Genomic DNA, 21,858 nt, shown 5'->3' on the forward strand with positions numbered 1-21,858 from the left:
TGTTCAGTAGAGATTGTTTGGGTTTAAGGTGAAAGAAAAACATTCCGAGGAAGGGAAGCGAGTAATTGCTTCACTCAGCATTTGTCTGCCAGGAGGACCTCCCTGGGATTTGTAGGCACTTAAAGTTTAGCTTGTATGTATGTATTCATTGAAGCAGACCCTCACTCTGTAGCCCAAGCTAGCCTTCAGTTTGCGACTGTCCTGCTTCTGCCTCCTCTGAGTGATGGGACAAAGACATGAAAGTCTGTCCCTCTGTCCTTTTTGTGATTATTGCTTTGAGACCAGGTCTCGTCATATAGCTCAAGCTGACTCTGCTTTAGTGTACAGGTGTGTCACCACACCCTCACACCTGTCATCATGAGTTCCAAGCCAGCCTGGGCTACACAGTGACTTCAAGGGCAGCTTAGGTACATAGTGAGACCCCATCTCAAAAACCAAAATAATAAAGTGTTGGCTTTGCACAGCCTCTTTTACCAGTTTGGACAACATGTTTTTAAGAAGAACATTAAACCACTGTAAGGAAGCTGGTGGGTGCTTTCCTGTAATCCCAGCACTCAGGAGGTGATTCAGGAGTTCAAGGGCAGCCTTAAGGCATATGGTAAGATGAAGGCTCTCTTGGGACACAGGAGATAACAGCTTTTGGGTCCTAGCTCCAAGATGACCAAAAAAAGAATGGTGTGTCAAAAGGGACTGTGGCCATGTGCCTTCATATGTGAGATCTTCCTGCCCCTGTCTCTCATGTGCTGGGATTAAAGGTGTTGCCACCAGATCTGGCAAAGTAGGCTCATTGACTCACACATTGTCACAGATGTACCACTCTATGGGGAAGATGTTGCTATCAGAGACTCCATGTGAGCTGAGTGCGGTGGCACACGCCTTTATCCCAGCACTCAGAGGCAGAGGCAGGCAGATCTCTGTGAGGTTGAGGGCAGCCTGGTCTACAAAAGCACAAGGCTACACAGAGAAACCCTGTCTTGAAAAACCAAAAAACTCCAAACTATATAAACCAATAAAACAGAGACTTTACATGTGTGAGTGAAGTCCCATAATGGGTTCCAGGACAGGTGGGGCTGTAGGGAAAACCTTGTCTCAAAACCTCAAATCAAAACAGGAAGTGGATTTCTAATAACAGGGTCAGTGCTTTTGGTTTTAATTTTTTCCTTTTGGCCTGAAGACTTGTAAGACTAAGGTTCAGCAAGAAAAACTTGACAATCTGAAATTTTTTTGGACAAGTGACTCAGAATTATAACTGTAGTTATTGAAATACATTAGTGGGTTCCTTCAAGCCCTCCGCCCCATCAGTCTGTCACTTTGTTGTGGATCAAACCCAGGGCCTGCATGGCTCCATGCATGCTCCATCCCTTCAGTTTTAATGAACTGTGCACACACACTTAGTTACACACTGTCCCTGGTGTGTGCTCAGATCTCAGCTCTGTCTTAGGACTATGAAGATAGCTCTCCTGAGATTTCAGCATTGTGGGAAGCTGGGTGCTTGCTGGCAGTGTTTTTTCTACACAGATGAGCACATTTCTGCTTGGCATGTGTGTTCATGAGGGTGACATTTGGGCATGTAGGAGCTGAGCTTACAGGTTACTTCTCATTTTTTAGGTCCCAACATTTGGCTAGAGTACGGCCAGTACTCAGTTGGTGGCATTGGTCAGAAAGGCGGCCTTGAGAAGGTTCGCTCAGTGTTTGAAAGAGCCCTGTCATCTGTTGGCTTACACATGACGAAAGGCCTGGCTATCTGGGAGGCATACCGAGAGTTTGAAAGTGCCATCGTGGAAGCTGCTCGGGTGAGTCCCCAACTCCCTGATCCAGGCTTGCAGGAAGTATTGGTCTGAAACAAATGCCCAAGGGTCTAACAGTTACTGCGTGCGCCTTTGCCAGTCCTTTAAGGGATGGCAGTAGACAGCAGAGGCAGCGCTCTTTCTGGCAAAGCGAGGGATTTATTTGACTTGGAAGTAGATGTGTTTCCTGATACATTAAAATGCTGTTGCTTTGGTTACATGGCTGTAGGTGAGCAGGTGAGCATATAAGAAAAGCCATACCCTTGGATTCATGTATCTGTTTTGTGCGTAAATGTTATGTACGTGTATCTTTGTGTCATGTTCAGTGTGCCTGAGGGGAGGTTTCAGACAGTTGGATAGACAACTATGTCCTCTCTGTGGGTTAGTGATTGAAGTCTGGTGGGGCCCTCTCAGAGGTGGATCACAGCTCCATGTGGAGGTCAACTGTGGCAGCTGGTTTTCTCCTACCTTGTTGGCCTAGGCACAGGCAAGCACCTTTCCCTGCAGAGCTATCTCACTGACCCTGGGGTTCCTTATATTCCTTCTTGCCATAGCCCTTAGAGGCAGCCTATATAAGACATTATAGTCACAGGCTGGGTGCTGGTGGCTTTAATCCCAGAGACAGGTGGATCTCTGAGTTCGAGGCCAACCTGGTCTACAGAGAGAGTCTAGAACAGCCAGGCTACACAGAGAAACCCTGTCTTGAAAAACAAAACAAAACAAACAAGACATCATAGACTGTTCTTCTCAGTTTGAATCGACAATTTGTTGAGATTTCTTTCTGAAGTAGAGGGAACCAACACTTTCCTTTACTGCCGATTTGCCTCTTTAGCCCATAGCTGTCTTCCTTTCCCCTTTTGACCGGGAACAAACCTTTGATTCACAGCTGGAGAAAGTGCACAGCCTCTTCCGGCGGCAGCTGGCCATCCCACTGTACGGTAAGAGAAGCAGACTTGGCAGCAGCCCGCCCTCTGTTTTGCCAGTGCTGTTGCTCTCTTCCCTCCCAGTGTCCCAGGGGCGGGCGGGGGGTGGGCAGCACTGGTGCTCCTGATTTGTTTGGAAAAGTCTGTTTTGAATTGTGAATGCTAAGTGATGAGGGTCAGAGGTAGGGTGAGTGAGGGACCATGTTTCCTAGAGCCCAGGTGACACAGCTAGAAAGGGGACATGGACACAGTCTCTCATTTCCTGGGACACTGTTGGCCAAGAGTCCCATGCTAGTCTGTGCACATCAGGGGGCTTTCTGCCATTCCTGCAGTGATTTACCTCAGAAGTTGATTATAGGTATTCCGGTCTCAAGGTTTTGGGCTTGGCTTAAGGTTCTCTCGTAGGTTGAGCTTGTTTTGGCAAGGCTTCAGCAGTGGGAATAGGCAGGGCCAGGAGGGCATCTCTCAGAGTCTCAGGGCAACTGCTTGAGTCCTGTGATCTCTTACTTCATGGCTCCTTGGGCTACTGCTTTCATCTCTGCATCTGCTGTCTACTGGAGTTGTTGGGTGTTGTGCAGAAAAGACCAGGACTTACCTGTTTGTAGAGTCCATGTTTGTGGAGACATGGCAGCCTGAGGCAGCCAGCTGCTCTGCTGTTGGTTTCAGCTCCTTCTCCTGCACTGTGAAGGTTTCAGTAGAACAAACCCGGCAGAGGGGGGAGGACCCTGAGGTGGAGGGCGGAAGTGTCGGACTCTGCTGTGCAGCACATGACCAGTGCTGGAAAAGTCTTGTTTGTGGTCTCTTCGACTGATTAGCAGGGCGGTTGTCTGGCCTATTGTTTTGAGACATCCAGAGGCCAAGTGTGGTCTTCACAGAACAGGGGATCTGAGCAGTGAGAGCTGTAATAACCACAGATGTGGGAGGAGTGCAGGCTGTGGAGTGTTGCGGCGCAACCCACAGTCTGAATCCGTCTCTCAATAGATATGGAGGCCACCTTCGCAGAGTATGAAGAGTGGTCGGAAGAACCCATACCTGAGTCCGTACTTCAGAGCTACCAGAGAGCGCTGGAGCAGCTGGAAAAGTACAAGCCCTACGAGGAAGCGCTGGTGAGTGTCTGCTCCCGCAGCTTGCATCCACAGCTGCACAGTAGACATCTCTTCCAGGTTTGTCTTACCGTGCAATATGTAGAGCCCATAAATGTCCTAACAGAGTGAACATCCGAGTACCCACCACCCTGAGTAAGAAATAGCACTGCAGTGCCCTAGGAGTCGCCTGTACGCCCTTCTCCGATTGCCTGTTCCTCCTCCTCCCTTGAGGTAATTAATCACTTTGATGATTCCTGTGAGAATCCCTGCCCTTTGATTGATAGCTGTACTCCTGAGAACGTACCTTTGATATATTGCTTGACCCTGCTTGTTGAACTTAGCGTGTGTGCTTAGCTTCTGTGTCATAAGTGGTGCAGCCATGTGTTGCCCTGTGGGGCTGGATGTGTAGCAGTGTGCCCACAGAGGCACAGTGTTGTCTGTGCACACAGCTGTTTCTCGCGATGTGTCAGGAGGAACTTGCTGGTCTCAGACTCATGCTGCAGAGGGTCCCCTGCACCTTGCCAGCAGTGGTGGCCCTCAGCTACCAGTCTCGACGTTGACATTATTTAGGTTAGCTCTTGGCCATGCTGGGGTTGGAGTTTTGTGTTTTCCTTGATGACTACAGATAGGCCATCTGCTCATGTGCTCTGGCCATTGGGGTTTTTTGTTTTGTTGTTTTAGAAGTTGTAAAGTCTTTTTCTGAGTGCTTTTTGGGGAGTTCTGGGTCCTGATGGTGTCCTTTGGTTTTGGTGAAGATTCTTTCTTGAAGCTCTAGCCTGGATTTCCTGTTTGGGTCTCCACCCAGCAGGAGCAGGCAGCGATGATGTGAATCTGTGTGGCTAGCCAGCTGTAGTCCTGATGTGGCAAGTGTGTCACTGGCTGCAGTGCTGGCCACGCAGAGCTGTGAGTATGTGTTGTGGCTCTGTGCCCTGCCTGTTGGGGCTGCTGTGGCAGTGACAGGTGAGCATGCTGCGCTGAGTCTTCTTTCCATGGGGCCATGGCTTTGTTCAGCTGTAGCCCCTTCCATCAGACCTACACTCAGGTCCTCAGTTCTTTTAAGTGCTTGATTGCTGCCGCACAGACCTGAGTGTCAGCTTGAAGGAGTTCCCGTCTCATAGCATGTGTACCCCTAGGTCTCATCTTTGAGGCCACGGTGACCCCAGCAGCGCACCTCTGTCTTGGAGGCTGTAGACGGTTAATGTCTGTTAGTACTTGTAAGTTTCTTTCTAAAGACTTATTTTCTAGTTGTGCTTCCTGACATGTAAGAATGCAGTTGCATTTCACATTATTATTATATTTTCTGTCAAGCTTGCTCACATAGGAGTTCTAGTCTTTGGCTGTCTTGTGCTAAAAGTTTTGTTTGTAGGCCGCACCACACACCTTGTTGTGCTCTCAGTTTCTTGAGTCAGCTTGGCTTTTGGCTTGACCTTCCAGGCATTGTGAGCACTGCCCCAGTCTCTGTTGGCCCTTGCTGTCGGCCTTTCTTCACTCTGCCGCTTTCCTTTGGAATCTGAGTTTGTATCTGGAATCTCTTGGCTTGAAATTGAGTGTGTGCTGTCTCTGCGCCTGGGGTTCACTGGCAGCAGATTTTCTCCATTTTGTGTCTGACAGGTCCTGCCTTTGTTTTCCTTCTTGACAGCTGTTTTTAGGCTGAAGCTGTGTACTGCTGTGGTGTTCTTGGCAACAGAACATGTGAAAGGCCAGCTTTTACAGGGTCAGGGGAAAAACTGGGAAAGAAAGATCACTCAACAGACTTTGTTCTAAGGCTACTAAACTTATTATCTGGGGCTGTATGAAAAGTAGTTACAATCAGCACACAAAAAGGGAGTTTAGTAGAACTATTGATTATAAGTTCATTCGTTAGAACTATATCTAGATATTTTTGCTCATTATAAGTTTAAAGCAGTTGTTTTATCTGTATGCTCATTATGAGTTCAAAGCAAAAGTTTTGTCTTTTTCTTATTTCAAATGTTCATTATGTGTTCAAAGCAAAAGTTTTTTATGTCAAGGTTGTCTGTCTTGTATAGCTAACCATTTATTCTTTGTCTTAATATTCTGATCGTCTTTCTTATGGTGTTACCTACCTGGCCCTCATTCCTGGACTAAACTTAGAATGAATGTTTTTCCTTGATCATTAATTTGTTTTAACCTTGTTTTTCTTCCTGGTGTAATTCATGTGGTTCACAGAGCTCCTAGCAGGGTTTTTGCTATTCTGCAGGAGGGCTAGAAGTTACTTGAATCAATTCAGGAATCCTTATCAGGAATTATAAAAGCATCTTCTTAAGAGTCTACAGGAAATCTCTATGCCAGACATACGAGGCAAACATATGAAGGCAATATAGCAACAGTAAGCAGTTTTGAGGCAAAATCCCTGGGGCTTTGCCTAAATCAGGGATATACCCATTTTTAGCCGTGCAAAAATGAGTGGACTGCCTCCAGGAAGCTTGCTTGCTTGCTTTTTTTTCACAGTTCTTGGCAAAAATACATCTGCCTCTTCCGTTGTCGTAGACAGCTCAGCTGTCTGTCATGGGCTTGCTTCTTGGAGGGAATCATTACTGTGTCTGCTTTTAATCTCCTGTAGGTTTGGTTTGCTGTTCTGCAGTCTCATTACCTTAGGTGGGGCTGGCTGCCCTGTCCGTCTTTGAGCTTCCTTGAGCATTTCTGTTTTGTTTTTAGTATCTTTCTGAGCACAGTGAGGAACAGGCCAAGGCTGTGCCAGTTTTGAACTCAGCTCCATCCTTATTAGCTCTGATTCTGGGCAAATGTTGAGCTTCCCTGTGCTTGAGTTTTTCTGGATGTGAGGCAGGGACAGTGCCGAGACCTGCCTCTTCTATTTGTTCTGAAGAGCAGATTGGTAAAGTCAGCAACAGCAGCTGGGTAGTGGTGGTGCACTGCTTTAATCCAGCACTCAGGAGGCAGAGGCAAGGGACCTCTGTGAGTTTGAGGTCAGCCTGGTCTACAAAGTGGGTTCAAGGACAGCCAGAGATGCACAGAGAAACCCTGTCTCCAAAAGCCAAAAAACAAACAAACAACCCTCTAAAACCCTCAGTAGAAGCTTGACCCTGAGTAGGCTTTCTGCCCTAGTTAGACTCCACCCTCTGCGCCTGTTCCTGGCACAGCTGTTATGGTTTCAGTGGCGCAGCATCGGGATGACCAGCTCACCATCATGTCATTACGGGAACTGTGGCTCTAAAGCGTCTGTTGCCATGTGCAGAAGCCGTGTCCTGTTCTCTTTCTCTTTCTTCTGTAAATGGTGTGTATGGGCTTGTGTTTACAGAGCTGTTCGTTCCAGCAGAAAGGGCTGAAGAGGGTTTAGAATTGCATCCTGTCAGCCCGGCCCCTCAGCCTTAGGCCTGACCTGTGTTGTAACACCTGACATTTGAGCCCTTCACTGCCCACCTCTGGAAGGATGGTGAGCAGTGGTCATCGGCAGGGGTGCTGCCGTTATCTCCTGTGGTCAGGAGTGGAGATAGAAAAGAGTTTGGATCCTGTACATCCTGGCCAGGTGTGCAGAAGCTCCGGGGCTCCCAGGTCACACAGGTTTACCCTGCTGTGGGCATTTTGAGCCAGAAGACCTGGTGGCTCTCATCTTGGATTAGCTGTTCTTCCAAATGCTGCCTTACTGAAGATGGTTTGTGCTCTCCGAGACTGTCAAGCGCCTAAATTTAACAAGTGTGATTTTCCTGTGCTCCAGCTGCAAGCAGAGGCCCCAAGGCTGGCAGAATACCAAGCGTACATCGATTTTGAGATGAAAATTGGGGATCCTGCGCGTATTCAGTTGATCTTTGAGCGTGCCCTGGTGGAGAACTGCCTGGTTCCAGACTTATGGATCCGCTACAGTCAGTACCTAGTAAGATAACTGCTCTAGTTCTGTTTCCTCCAGGGTAGACCTTCTCAGATGGTGACGGCAGGAGCGACAGGAGCTAGTTGCATGGTGCCCTCCATGCTTTTCTCCTTCCATCCCCACTTTCTCCTTTTTGTCATTTGCATGGGAGTTTGTTGCATTTGATACTACTTCATACGTATTGCCAGCTCTAGAGAGAGCTGTGGTCTTCTTATGGGGACTATTAACAGCTTAGTGTCCGTGCTGCTTTTTCACTATGGTAAATTTTGAAATATGAAAGAGATGGATAAAGTGAAGCCTTCCGTACCTAACACACTGCTGGCCTTCAGCAGCATTCAGAAGCCTGTATGGCCCGCCTCCTGGCTGGCTTTATTCCTTGCTGTCCCCATTGCTGTTCTTCACAGCTGACTCAGCATGTATACAAAAGGTCCTGTGTGGAAGGACCCAGGTGACGCTCATGCTCAGAAATGTGTCTCTGGGCCATCTCTGACTACCAGCTCCCTGCCCTGCCCATCTTGCATTCCCCTGGTGAAGTCTTGAAGAAGCTAGGCCACAGCATTCTTTATTTATGTCTTTGTCTTCATTTCTTTTGAGATGGGTCCTGAGACGTAGCACAAGCTGGCCTCAGATGTGTAACTCCTGCCTCAGCTTGCTGAGTGCTGAGCTGACAGGTGCACATCCTGCAGACATCCTGCACACACCCAGCTTCACAGGAGACACTTGACACACATTTCTTTATCAGTTGACTGTGCTGGGGGTGTCTCACTGATGATCTTTAGTTACTTTTCTTGCCCATGACCAAAAGCCTGGCGAGAAGCAAATAAAGGGAAGAGGCTTGAGGGCACACAGCTCTTGGTGTTGGGGAGGGGAGGGGTGATGGTGTGGTCCTGTCACAGGCAATCTTCTCATTGCCTGGTTTCAGGGATCAGAGGGCGGAAATGCAGGGTCAGGGTGGGATTGAGCTATGGTCCTCAAGGCTCTCACTCTCTCATTGACCTCAGTTAGGGCCTCCCTCCTAAAGTTTCAGAACCTCCCAAAAGAGTGCCAGGAGCAGGTACCGAGTATTGGAACACAGGAGCTTGTGGGGGTGGGTTTACATTCAAACACTTAACACTGAGGAAGTCTTACAGTCTGTCCTCTCACTCTGGAATTCTTTGTCACAGGATCGACAGCTGAAAGTAAAGGATTTGGTTTTATCTGTACACAGCCGTGCTGTGAGGAACTGCCCGTGGACAGTTGCCCTGTGGAGTCGGTACCTTTTGGCCATGGAGAGACATGGAGTGGACCATCAAATGATTTCCGGTGTGAATGTTTGTGTGGAAGGATTTCTTAAGTTATTTCTTTTAGAGTGTTCTTCCTGTGCAGCTCACTGGAGCCCAGGCTTGCTGGGGTGACAGGCATGAACCACTTGAAGCCTTTGTCCCAGTTGAGGACAGAGCTGTGGCACAATCTGGTGCCAGCGTTCCAAGGCCTGCCTTGTAGTAGCAGAGGCTCTTGCGACTTGTGAACTGTGGCTGTTTGTTTTCTTAACGCTTTTAGCTTCTGATACTCAGTTTCTTCGAAGTCATGACCTGTCTTCCTTGCCTGGCCCAGACTCTCACTCACTGTGGAAGAGTCCTCTCTAGAGCACAGTGTTTGGGGGACCACAGCGCCTCCTTTAAACACTTTGGTCTTTCCTTTTCCTTCCTTGGTGTGGTACTGGGGATAGAACTCTGCAGCCTTATACATTTATAATACATAATTTGTAGGTGCATAGAGTACACGTTTAATGAGTTTGGGCGGCTTTATTGCCTCTTGAATTGTTGGTGGTGAATGTTGTGTCTTTCTGCATTGCAGCGACCTTCGAGAGTGCTCTGAGTGCTGGCTTTATCCAGGCCACTGACTATGTGGAGATCTGGCAGGTGTACCTAGACTACCTGAGGAGAAGGGTTGACTTCAGACAAGGTACAGTGTGGCCTCCTCAGAACTAGACTTTGTCATCGCATCCCCCAAGATGTGCATGTGTGCAGGACATGTGTTGTTTCTCAGGAGCCATCCACTGGTTTTTGAGACAGGGTCTGATTGGTTGATTCTGAGGTTAAGCTTGGCTGGCTCTGCAGTGAGCAGCAGGGATCCACTTGTTCCTAGCTTCTCAGCAGTAGGCATGTGTCACCTTGCTGGCTTAGTACTTGGGTCCTCATGCTGGCATGCAAGTACTTTATGATTGTGCTGTTTTCCCCAACCACCCCCCAACTGCTGTACTCTCTCTACACATTGTGATTGGAAAAGGTTGGTGAGTGACCCACCATTAATAACATGCTTTTCCAGAAATGTTAGTAATTTCCGACTTAAGTCACCCTGTGGAGTGAAAAGAGCGGTGGTCCTGTGTATGCCGTTTGTGCAGCTGCTTAGCCTCTTATTTTCTGTGTCTGACCTTTTACAGCTTTTTTTTTTTTCCTGTTGTTTCTGTTTTTGATTTTTTTTTTTTTTTTTTCTGTTGCTGTGGCAAATATTCTGACAAAAGAATCTAGGGGAGAAGGGTTTAAGCTCTCAGACACAGTCTAGCACATTGGGGAATTGGTGTCACAAAGCTTAGAGCAGCTGTCACAGGACATTCATGGTGAGAGGACTCCTGTGCCCTGACCATCACACAGCCCAGGATCCAGTCAGAGCATGGCAGTGCCACAGTGGGCAGGCCTTCCCACCTCAACTAATGTATTTAGATCATCTGTTAAAATATCTTTAATTCATCTGTTGACCCGGAGGCTTACTTAAGTCTCTGCCTGCTAACCTAAGCCTGGTCCTGGAAGCTTCTGACCTCCATACAATCTAATCTAGGCCTAGAATGTTTTCAGCCTCTGAGACTTAAGCTCACACTTTTTATTTTTTCCGAACTCTGGCTGACTGATTGAACTCGGCTGTTCTGTCTCAAACTCCTCTCCAAGCTGACTGATTCAAATTGGTTTCTCTCTTGGTTTCTGACTGAATTCCTCTACTTGGCCTCTAACTGTAGCAATCTGTTCTAATCTTCTGGCTCCTTCTCATTCTCTGGCTCCTTCTGTCTTCACCTGTGTGTAGCTTGTTTTCTCTTCAACCTGTCTCTGTACAACTGTTGCCGTAACACTGCCCTCCCCCTCTCTTCCTCTGTGCTGTTCTCCTAAAGCTTCTTTCCTGTTTCTTCTGGTGAGAGTTGGGTGTATCTTATCATGACGCATTCTGTCAAATCTTTCTCTGATTTATCATTTTGTCTGCCTCTCAGTTAGATATCACTTTCAAACATGGATGCTTCCTTCTACAAACTGACCTTACCTTTGGGATTAAAGGTGTGTGCTAAGAGTGTGTTTGTATCTGCCAGAGTAGCACATTGCTGGATTAAAATCCCTCTACAGTCATCTCTCACAGGCATGCACAGGGCCATCTCCCTGCTGATTCTAGATTCTGGGAAGCTGAAATTGACCATCACAAACCCTAAATCTTTTTCCAATAAGACTGTCATGTTCTTTTACATCTTTGTCCACAGGATCCCTGCCCTACACTAAAGGTCAGCTAGAAATACCCTATGTGGCATGCTGCTTCATACAGCCTCTGTGCCACCTCCCTGTCCCTGCTGGCCAGTGCCTGTGCTTCTCACTGCTGCCTTACCTTTGTTGTTTATCACTGAGGTGACATGTGACTGAGGTTCCTGGGTCTGTAGTGGGCCTCCATGGTTCCATGAGATTTAAAAGTGGTAGCTGCTGTGGCTTCATGGAGTCCCTCTCACCTTTTCCAACAGACTCTAGCAAGGAGCTAGAAGAGCTGCGGTCCATGTTCACTCGTGCTCTGGAGTATTTGCAGCAGGAAGTTGAGGAGCGTAAGTGTCCCAGGCTGCTGTCTGCCCATTTGCCTTGCCTGTTCTTGCTTGCCAAACCTCTTCTCTCCAGCCGGAAGTGTTTGCTTTACAGTCATCCTAATTGTTCCCATTCCATTCCGGAAGGTTTCAGCGAGAGTGGAGATCCAAGTTGCATGATCATGCAGAGCTGGGCTCGGGTCGAGGTGAGCATCTCCACACACCTGTCTCACATGTCCTCCTTTGAAGGGCAGGGCTTTGTTCTGCATTCATGACAATTGGGGCAGAATCTGAGGGTGTGGTCTAGGTGCCAAGGGATTTGTTAACCTGGTGTGCCGTGCTTGGTTTGTTTTCCTGGTGAAGATTCCCAGCCAGGTGCCTAGACGCTGGCTCTTGACCCACTCACCTCCTCAGCCTTCCCTCACAGTGGCTTGAGAGTGTGTTGAGTGTGTGCCTTGCGCCAGTGCTCTGCAGACGCTGGGAATGGGCTGCTGTTTGAACTCTTGCTGGCTGGTTCAACTCAGCAGTGTTCTGGGCAAGCTCTGCCCGAGCTACAACTCCATATGTCAACCTTTTAAGGCTTGCTACTGCAGAGAAGCAGTCAGGCCTTAGGCCATTAGCACCGGAGGGAGGCCTGGGGCCTTCAGGGACTCAATGTGGCACAGTCATGGGAAGGAGGGAGTGTTTTAGGCATGCTTGTGTGGTTATTGCTATGAGAGGGTCCAGGCTCTATCCTAGCTGATCTTGAATGTATTTTAGGCTCGCCTGTGCAATAACATGCAGAAAGCTCGAGAGCTCTGGGACAGCATCATGACCAGGGGTAATGCCAAGTATGCTAACATGTGGCTGGAGTATTACAACCTGGAAAGGTGAGTGGTCCAGGTTGGGCGGTGTCTGTACTGGTCTTGGCTGAGCTGACTTGAGCCTGTTCCTTGGAGTGGATACCTTCCTTTCACTTTTCTTAGCAGGGCCTGTGCTTGGCAGGTCTCCAGACTAAGCTGTTTGCATATTTATTTATTTATTTGCTGGGGTCACTGTCTGATTCTACCATATTTTGTATAGGAAAGCAGTAAAAGGAAAAGTATCAGATTAGCTAGGAGCCACTGACTAGACTCAGGGTTTAGGTTGACCTCCTTAATGGTGTGGTTGTAATGTGTTTGAATTAACCCTTCTAGATTATTGCATTCAATAAATCTACAACCAGTGGGAAGACCTCAACCTTCCTCCCTTCCTCCCTCTCTTCCTTTCTCCCTCCCTCCTTTCCTTCCTCCCCTCTTCTCCTCTTCTTCCCTTCTTTCCTTCCAAAATTGAGACTCTATAGCCCAGGCTAGTTCATGGTGATTCACCTGCTCAGCCTTCCAAGTGATACCAAGATGACATGTATGAGCTACACTGCAGCCATCTTGACCAGCTGTTTGACTCGGTGCATATTGAAAATCCACAGCATTTCTAATATTTTTTCTTTTTAAAATAGTAAGTGTTTCTATTTTTTTAAAAAAATGTGTGCCCAAATTAAAAGTTAAAATGCATATAAAAGTGTGTGGTAGAGAGTGAGTTTCTTATGGCCCTGCCACCACTACAGCTTCTTAGGCTTTCCCAGTGACTCTCACACTTCAGTGTTCATGTGCTGTTGCCAACTTTACTGTATCTAGAAATAAAAATTACTTAAAAGGCGACAATTGATGCATTTAACATAAAACTCCCGCTAATTTTGTGACATAATCTGGAATTAAAAAAAACAAAAACAGACAAAACACAAAACTATTTCCCCCCCCACCCCACCCCCGACAGGGTCTTAGTATACAGGCCAGGCTGGCCTCAACCCATAGAGATCTGTCTGCCTCTTTCCCCTGACTACTGGGATTAAAGGTGTGCATCATCACAACATGCTTAAAACCTTTTTAAAACTTTTATTTTCTGTGGGTGGGTGTTTGTCTGAATGTTCATCTGTGTGTCATATGTGTGCCTGGTGCCCACAGACTCCCTGGAGCTGGAGTCACAGATGGTTGTGAGCTGCCATCTGGGTGCTGGGACTCTTAACCGGGTCCTCTGGAAGAGCAGCTGGTGCTCCTATCCTCAGAGCCATCTCTCCACGACTGTTTTGGCAAATGTATTTATTATAGTAAGAGATGAGACAATTAACTGACTGGGATCTCACGCCTGTCTCTGCTCCCCTCTGCTGGTCTATGGTTTTTCATTACAGGGTGTAAAGAGTTTGTGGCCTTGAAGACAGATGGGTAGAAGAGGGGTGGGGCTCACAGCCTGGTAGATCAAGCTGCTGTTCCTTGATGACAGCAAACCTCAATAGGGCCATATGGAATGCACTGCCTGGGGCTGTGTCAGCGAGCTTCTATGTTTACAGTGGTAGTATCTGTCTCTGTGTCTTGACTACAGACCTCTGGCCTGATGCTGCAATTTTGTGGTGTCTACTTTTTTCCAGTAAACACTATTCTTCCGTGTGCGCTGCTGTGCACTTGTGTCGCACACAGCACTGAGAGGCTCCATTGCTTTTTCTACCATCCATGCAGGCACCAGCACTGTGGCAAAGCCTCACAACATCATGACTATGTCACAAAATTAGCTGAGGTTTGGAAAATACAGAAAGTATAGTAATTTCTTGGGTGTGTGATCATAGCCAAAGAACCGCTGCTCTAAAGGTTTTGAGTTCGCTAATCCATACATACATAGATGTGAGTGTGAGTAGCATACAGTACATGTGAGCATAAAGCCTGATTCAGACCCCTCTGGACGACTGTATGGACGACAGAAGGCCCAGCTCCAACTGCTGCCCGAGCTGCACTTGCACGGGTACCTGTAGTAAAGAGAACGCATGTGTGGAAGGGTCTTCCCTTGTAACTGCAGAGACTTGTGGCAAGAGAGAACGCCCCATTGCTTCTCAAGCTGCTGTCTCCTCTGCAGTTAGACCCTTCTGCCTCTGCAGGCAGCCTGTTCCCGTTCCACACCGTGGGCCTGATGACAGCTATTTGTTCTCTGCTCTAGGGCACATGGTGACACACAGCACTGTCGGAAGGCTCTGCACCGAGCTGTCCAGTGCACAAGTGACTACCCCGAGCATGTCTGTGAAGTGTTGCTCACCATGGAGAGGACAGAAGGTGGGACCCTTGCCTCTGCTTTTGGCTTGTAGTATGGTCCTTTGGTTAGGCGTCTCCAGGGGAAGCATCTGGTCTGTAAGGACAGATTGCCGAGGGAGTGAGCCCTCTTGCAGCAGTCTGCAGTCACAGGAAGGGTGCAGTGACAGGGCCCTTCCATGTTCTCAGGCCTCCTTAGTCAGTCCCGCTACCTGTTCCCCCACCATAGCCACCTGCCCTGGTGGGAGGAGCCTGCATGAGAGCTGCTGCTCCGGCAGTGTCTGCGCCACACCACAAAGGCACTGGCAGAGGAGAGGTGGGTCTCTGGGAAGTAGCGTGTATTTCTGTCTCCTGGACAACTACCTGAATTAGGGTATGAGCCCGAGACCTGAACAGAGATGCTGGCACACTAGAGCAGCTCCCTTGGCTCTTGAGTTTCATGTGCACTTTGCATATTTTTATAATCTTTACCATTGAGAGCCTGCAAAGTCAGATTTCTGTTTTTAAGTCTCTCTTGGAAGGAGAAAGGGCACATAGCAACCCAGAAGGGTATTGGAGGTACAGACAGGCAGCTTGGTGACATGCAGTGTCTTTGAGCAAGAGCAACTGCAGGTCTTGTGCAGGGAGCTGTCTGCTCCAGAGCACTGGGATCAGGGCATGCTGCCACAGCCTAGAGCATCAAAGCTCTGCTTTTCTTTCTCTCCAGGAACCTTGGAGGATTGGGATGTGGCCATTCAGAAAACAGAAACTCGTTTGGCTCGTGTGAATGAGCAAAGAATGAAGGTGACAGTGATGCGTCCCGAGGGTTTAAAACTATCTGTCTGCCCCCTCTGTTTGCTCTGGGTGTTTTGTCTGCACGAATGTCTGTGCACCATGTGTGGGCAGTGCCCACAGTGGCCTGCCGAAGGCATCAGGTCACCTGGGACTGGAGTGTCACAATGTGAGCTGCCATGTGGGTGCTGGGAATTGAACCTGGGTCCTTTGGAAGAGCAACTGGTGCTCTTAACCACTGAACCATCTCTCCAGTCCCTTCATAAGATACTAATTAAAAAGCATTTGGGTTAGTATTTAAACTTGCCCTTTGCCATCTTAAAGATTTACTTGAAACTTTGAACTCAACAGTAAGACTTGCCCACACTAGGTCAAGTAGAAGAACCTTAGAGGGGTTCACGGATCCTCCCTCTAGGAAACTGCCAACAGTTGATGGCTGCTGGGGAGGGTGCAGCCTGGGGGAGGTTGCCACCTCCACTGGAGGGACTCTGAACATACCTGCTAGCCTCAGTGGTTTAACAGAAAGAAAGCATGACTGAAACTGAGGGCAGTGTGGTGGCTGCGATTCGAGAAGAGTCGGAGGGGGGCTGGGGGATTTGATCAACACGTTTATGTGGGTGAGATTCTTAAAGAATAGAGTCTTAAAGGAGCTGGCCCAGCTCTGAGGGCAGCAGGAGCATCTCCAGCTTGTGGCTGCTAGGGGTTTTCAGCTCAGCTGAGGCGGGGACACCCACATTAAATGCGAGTGGCATGTGTCATGGGCTGGGTTCAGAAATGAAAGGAAGAGAATGGCCTGGCATAGCACTGAGGCCTTCCTTCTAGGCTGTGGATGGCATCAGTTGCTTCAAGTTCCTGCCTCATCCCTCACCTTTCCACCATGACAGATCTGTAAGCAGCCTGAGGTCCTGAGCTCAGATAGTCTTGTCAGGGCATTGTGTCCCAGCAGCAGAGGTGAACAGAACAGGGACCTGGCTTTAGGACTGCCTTGGTATGTAATGACCAAGGATATTGAAAGTGTATGGTCTTCTCTATGCCGTGTTTGTATGAACTTGGATTGCGTGAGCATTCCCACCCCATCTCCTCCAGTGTTCTGTCTCCTCACAAGCCAGCCAGCAAGCATAACAGGCATCGGGGGATGTCCTGCCCTCTTTTTACTAGGCTGCAGAGAAGGAAGCAGCTCTGGTGCAGCAGGAAGAAGAAAGGGCCGAGCAGCGGAAGAAGGTGCGTGCCGAGAAGAAAGCCCTGAAAAAGAAGAAAAAGACCCGAGGTGCAGATAAACGCAAGGCAGATGAGGAGGATGAGAAAGAATGGGACGAAGAGGTGGAAGGTAACAGCTCAGGCGAGGGCTGCATGTGGGTACACAGCATCTCCCAACTGTCCCGAGTGGCCTTGACGCCTCAGGTGAGCTCTTGTAAGCATAGCCAGGCCTCACCATCCAGTCCTCAGCACTGCTCATCGTGTGCCATGTCTCTCAGTGGTGACACTTTGCTAAAGACGCAGGTGAAAGTTGACGGAGCTACCTGTGTCGCTTCTTCTTGAGGCAGTGTGTAGGCTGTCCAGGCCCAGCCTATGTCCACTGACAGGATGCAGGAGAAGGGCCTGGCCGGGATTGAAAGTGCTTGTGGGGCCGTCACCTGCAGGTGTTCAGGTTCTGTTCTTCCTGGTGACTGGACAGTGGGGTTTATGTTCCTGTTTCCAGTAGTACCTTTGCTGGAATATACTTAGACCACGTGTTGTGGGGCGTGGTGCCTGTCCATCCCTCTTGTGTACATGGTACAGTTTGTTTATGGGGACATGCAGAAGGAAGGCCTAACCCATTAGCTACCTGTGCTTCTCTTTTGAATGCCTACAGAGCAGCCCTCCAAACGCAGAAAGCTGGAGAACAGTTTGGCTTCTGGAGTGTCTTCGGCTGTGGAGGAAGAAACAGAGCTTTCTGGGGAATGTGTAACGATAGATGTTGGTCCTCCTTCCAAGCAGAAAGAGAAGGCAGCGTCCCTCAAGAGGGACATGCCCAAGGTGGCTCACGACAGTAGTAAGGACAGTGTCACCGTCTTCGTCAGCAACCTGCCCTACAGCATAGAAGAGCCTGAGGCGAAGCTCAGACCACTCTTCGAGGCCTGTGGGGAGGTGGTCCAGATCAGGCCAATCTTCAGCAACCGTGGGGACTTCCGGGGCTACTGCTACGTGGAGTTCAAAGAGGAGAAGTCAGCCCAGCAGGCCCTGCAGCTGGATAGGAAGACTGTGGAAGGAAGGCCAATGTTCGTGTCACCCTGTGTGGATAAGAGCAAAAACCCTGATTTTAAGGTATGTTTGTCGAAAAAGGATGTGTTTAAGGTGGGCTGCCAGATAGGCTCAGCACCTGGTGCCCACGGGAATTGTGTGCTGGCGACAGCCAGGTCTGTGAGGAAGGAGCCCAGGCTGAGCTTCCCCTTTTTCTTTTTTTTTTTTTTTTTAAGACAGGGTTTCTCTGTGTGGCTTTGGCTGTCCTGCACTCACTTTGTAGACCAGGCTGGCCTTGAACTTACAGAGATCTGCCTGCCTCTGCCTTTGCTTCCTGAGTGCTGGGATTATAGGCATATGCCAACGCATCCAGTGAGCCTCCTCTTTTTGACTGGTGATGGCTGAGGTTAGCATTAAGAAAGATGGCTGCTGTCCTCCTCACCTGTGCTCAGTAACTGTTCTTATACTGTTGATCTGCCACTTAATTCTCTAAGAACAGGTGTGGCTCAGGGCTGTGTGCCAGGACACACACTTGTGCGCTCTTGGGCACATATGTTGGGGTGTGCCTGCCTCAACCATGGGTTTTGCCTTTCTTGCAGGTGTTCAGATACAGCACCACCCTGGAGAAACACAAACTCTTCATCTCGGGCCTGCCCTTCTCCTGCACCAAAGAGGAACTTGAAGACATCTGTAAGGCTCATGGCACTGTGAAGGACCTCAGGCTGGTGACCAATAGGGCTGGCAAGCCAAAGGTCAGTAGGTATGGGCAGGCTTGGCTCTGCTCTTGAGGAGTGGCCAGCATGGTTTTTCTGTTGTCCCCTGTCCTCTGTGCCCTTAGATTCTTTTTGTGACACATTTGGATCACCTTTCAAGCCCTGACTCCACTCCCATTGGAGAGCTAGAAAGTGTAAGGGAAGAAGAGGCCAAGGACAGTGACCTGCTGGGATCCTTTTTGTGTCTCATCTGCCTCTTTTTATTCTATTCTGTTTTATTTTTTTTTCCTCTGCTCTTCCAGTTTCTTTCCTTGGGGTGAGCACAGTGTGTTCTCCACCAGAGAGCCTTTTCAAATTTCTGTCAGTGACAGCCACAGTTGAATGTTAGGCTGGAGTAAATCTGTAGTCAGGACAGTAGCATTCAATGGTCCCTGCTGATGGGTGCCTGTCTCCCAAAAGAAGTTAGGTCCTTCCCATCTGACCTGGCAGTGCATTGGTCTTTCAGGGCCTGGCCTATGTGGAATATGAAAATGAGTCCCAGGCATCACAAGCAGTGATGAAGATGGATGGCATGACCATCAAAGAGAATGTCATTAAGGTGGCAATCAGCAATCCCCCTCAGCGGAAAGTTCCAGAGAAGCCAGAAGGGCGGCCAGGACCAGGAGCCCCCATGGTGCCCCGGCAGATGTATGGAGCGTAAGTGTCTGCTGCTGTTTGGTGCAGATTTGTCGTGACCAGGGCTAAGGGAGAGGGAGGCACGTCTGGAGGGATGGTGAGTTAGGTCAGAAAAGCAGGAGTGTGGTCCTTGTTTCACTGGCCAAGATGTGCATAGCAAGGCTTTAGAGGGACTTGGCCCAAGTGGCATGCGGTGGAGTTTGCACCTTTTCTTGGTGGAACTGGGGATGAAACCAGGCCTTGTGAGTGCTAGGGAAGTGTTAGGTTTCTAGTGCTGGGAAGAAAGGGTTCCATGCTTACCTCTTAAGGCTAGTCCAGCATCAGAGGAAGCCAAGAGAGGAAGCTGGAGCAGGAACTGAAGCAGAGGCTGTGGAAGGACACTGCTTACCGGCTTGCTCTCCATGCCTCGCTCAGCTGCTTTCCTGTAATACTTTTGTTGTTGTTGTTGTTATTTACATTTATTTTATGTGTTATGAGTATCTTGCCTGCATGTGTGTCTGTGTATCACATGTGTGCCCACAGAGGCCAAAAGAGGGCGTCAGATGGGTGCTGGGAACTGAGCCTGGGTCATTTCAAGAACAGCCAGTACCCTTAACTCCTGAGCAGTCCCTCCAGCCCCTCAGCTGCCTGCTTGTTTTCTTTCTTTTTTCTTTAATGCTGATGTAAAGAAGGTGGCTTGTTCAAGTGCTTTCTACTTCCCAGCTGGAATCTAGGGCGAAGGGTGTTTTGTGGTTCCTGTTCTTTCTGTTCTTGGTTTGAGGTTAGACCTTAGCCTCGTGCATGCTGGCCCAGCCACATCTGTTTTGGTCTGATGGTTCCATTGTCTCACAAGTCCAGTTGGGGCCATGAATCTGTGCTTCCAACGGGCCATTGTGTTTGTTCTTCTAGGCGCGGGAAGGGAAGGACCCAGCTCTCTCTTCTTCCTCGAGCTCTGCAGCGCCAGAGTGCTGCTCCTCAGGCTGAGAACGGCCCTGCTGGGCCGGCAGCCACCACCTCTGTGGCCACCGAGGCTCCTAAGATGTCCAATGCCGATTTTGCGAAGTTGCTTCTGAGAAAGTGAGCAGGACTCTGCAAGATGGGAAATGCCTTACTTACTCCTTCATGCTGGCCAGGCAGCCACTGTGGGCCCTGGAGGCAGAAGGGCTGAGCACTTGCCTGGGCTCCCACAGATTCTCCTCTGCTATAGATGGGAAGGGAAAGCCTACACTGAGCATGGCGGTGAGGAGTGTTCCCTCACATTGAGGGCGGAGGCCAGCTGCTCTACAGGCTGTTCCGAGGTACTTTAGTGTCCTAACAAGGAGGGACCTGGTTTTGGGGGCCCACTTGTCCTGATACTTTCACCATCTCTGGCCCTTTTTCTACGAACCCCTGCCCCAGCCCTACACAGCACGCGTGCCCATCACTCTTGAAGTCTAAAGGATGAAATGGAAGATGCCCATCACTCATCAGAGTGGCCGGTGGAGTGAAGTATGGGTGGGGTATCACAGAGATCACATCTGATGGGTTTTGTCCAAAGAGGCTGTGAGTTTTTTATTATGTATTTGTAATTGACACCTTGACTGTTTTATGTTTCCTAAAAGCAGAATGTCTGCGACATTTGTTCACATAGGAATTGTGTGTGCCACCTGCTGTGGACCATGTTCTTTCCCTGATGACTGGAGATCTGTGTCCTCTGCAAACACTTGTGTCTAAATGCCACGTCTAGTGCAAAGTTGAGTTCCCCTGTTTAGCTTTATTAAACTGCAGTTCTCTTAGAGAAGCCTTGCGAAGTGTTGCTGGGTGTGTGCTCATTACGGTGTGTGTGTGCGTCCTGTATGTCACCTGCTTTCCTCAGTAGTGTGTGTTAACAGCTGAGCAAGCAGTCCCGTCACTCTGATTCTACGCTCAGTGATGCAGTGACATGAAGCCTTGAGTTTCTGGCGGCCTGACGCTCTGGGAGTTTTACCTCTCACCTTGTGATGGGTAATTCCTACCTTGAAAGCCCTTTAGCAGGGTCAGGGAGAAATTACCCATGACGTAAGAGCACTTCGGAGGACAACATGAAGGAGCCCTGCCTATGTGCTGGATGTCGCTCCTGTATGTGTGTGTGTCCATTTGTCAGGCAACAGAACCGAAGTCTCATGCATGCTGGCAAGTTCTCTGCACTTAAGAACTTGGAAGAGAGATTTATTTTTGTTTTTTATTTATTTGTATGCTTATGGTTTGAGTATATGCTATGTGTGCAGAATCCAGAAGAGGGCATTGATGGGTCCCTGCAGCTGCTGGGCATTGAACCTCAGTCCTCTGCAAGACCAGCAAGTGCTCTTTAAACACTGAGCATCTCTCCAGCACAGCCTACATTAAAAGTGTTCTTAAAGAATTCACGTGGGTGTGCACAGCTCTGGCGTGTTTGTGGACAAGTCTGAGGACAGCTTTTAGGAGTTGGATCTCACCTCCACCGTGGGGTCCTAGGATGGCTCAGGCTGCCTGTTGTAAGGCTGTCACGCGTTCCGCCATCTGCTGCCGAGCCCTAAGATGCTTTGTTTTTTTTTTTTTAACTTAACATTTAAAAAAACCCTTAAAATAAGATTTGTGAGTTTTGCCTGCATGTGTGTATGAGTGCCATGGGTGACTATGAGCTGCCATGTGGGTAAGTTCTGGGAACAAAATCCAGGGCCCCTGCCAGAGCGACAAGTGCTCTCAGCCACTGAGCTGTCTCTCCAGCCCCTGAAGAGGAGCCACTGCTGTGTGCATCCTGGAGCTCTTGGCATCAAGCTCCTGGCCCTCCTCTCTTGTCTCAGCTCTGTCCACCTTTCTTCAGTCACCCTGCAGCAGTGACAGGCAGTGCAGACCACAGTACATGTACTGCCCTAAGGACCTAGCCCAAGTTCAGCTCCCGTCTGTACCATCATTAGTTTCCCCTTCCTGTAAATGTTTTTAAAATGCAGGCTCTCCTCCATATGTGAC

General features: G+C 48.9%; 1 protein-coding gene across 1 annotated transcript in view; it reads left to right on the top strand.

The window, feature by feature from the left end:
• Sart3 (spliceosome associated factor 3, U4/U6 recycling protein) overlaps positions 1-20,671 on the top strand; it is a 29,818-nt gene extending 9,147 nt beyond the window's left edge. The window contains exons 4-19 of the mRNA XM_021646051.2: positions 1,609-1,793; positions 2,674-2,725; positions 3,692-3,816; positions 7,490-7,645; positions 8,803-8,941; positions 9,476-9,583; positions 11,391-11,468; positions 11,592-11,650; positions 12,204-12,313; positions 14,445-14,557; positions 15,240-15,316; positions 16,463-16,631; positions 17,157-17,608; positions 18,124-18,276; positions 18,743-18,933; positions 19,801-20,671. Coding sequence (XP_021501726.1) covers positions 1,609-1,793; positions 2,674-2,725; positions 3,692-3,816; positions 7,490-7,645; positions 8,803-8,941; positions 9,476-9,583; positions 11,391-11,468; positions 11,592-11,650; positions 12,204-12,313; positions 14,445-14,557; positions 15,240-15,316; positions 16,463-16,631; positions 17,157-17,608; positions 18,124-18,276; positions 18,743-18,933; positions 19,801-19,972 — 2,339 coding nt within the window. The 3' untranslated portion in view covers positions 19,973-20,671. The remainder of the gene's footprint in view (positions 1-1,608; positions 1,794-2,673; positions 2,726-3,691; positions 3,817-7,489; positions 7,646-8,802; positions 8,942-9,475; positions 9,584-11,390; positions 11,469-11,591; positions 11,651-12,203; positions 12,314-14,444; positions 14,558-15,239; positions 15,317-16,462; positions 16,632-17,156; positions 17,609-18,123; positions 18,277-18,742; positions 18,934-19,800) is intronic.
• Positions 20,672-21,858: the final 1,187 nt, after the last annotated feature.

The sequence above is a fragment of the Meriones unguiculatus genome, chromosome 4, assembly GCF_030254825.1.
Source record: "Meriones unguiculatus strain TT.TT164.6M chromosome 4, Bangor_MerUng_6.1, whole genome shotgun sequence".
Taxonomy (NCBI): domain Eukaryota; kingdom Metazoa; phylum Chordata; class Mammalia; order Rodentia; family Muridae; genus Meriones; species Meriones unguiculatus.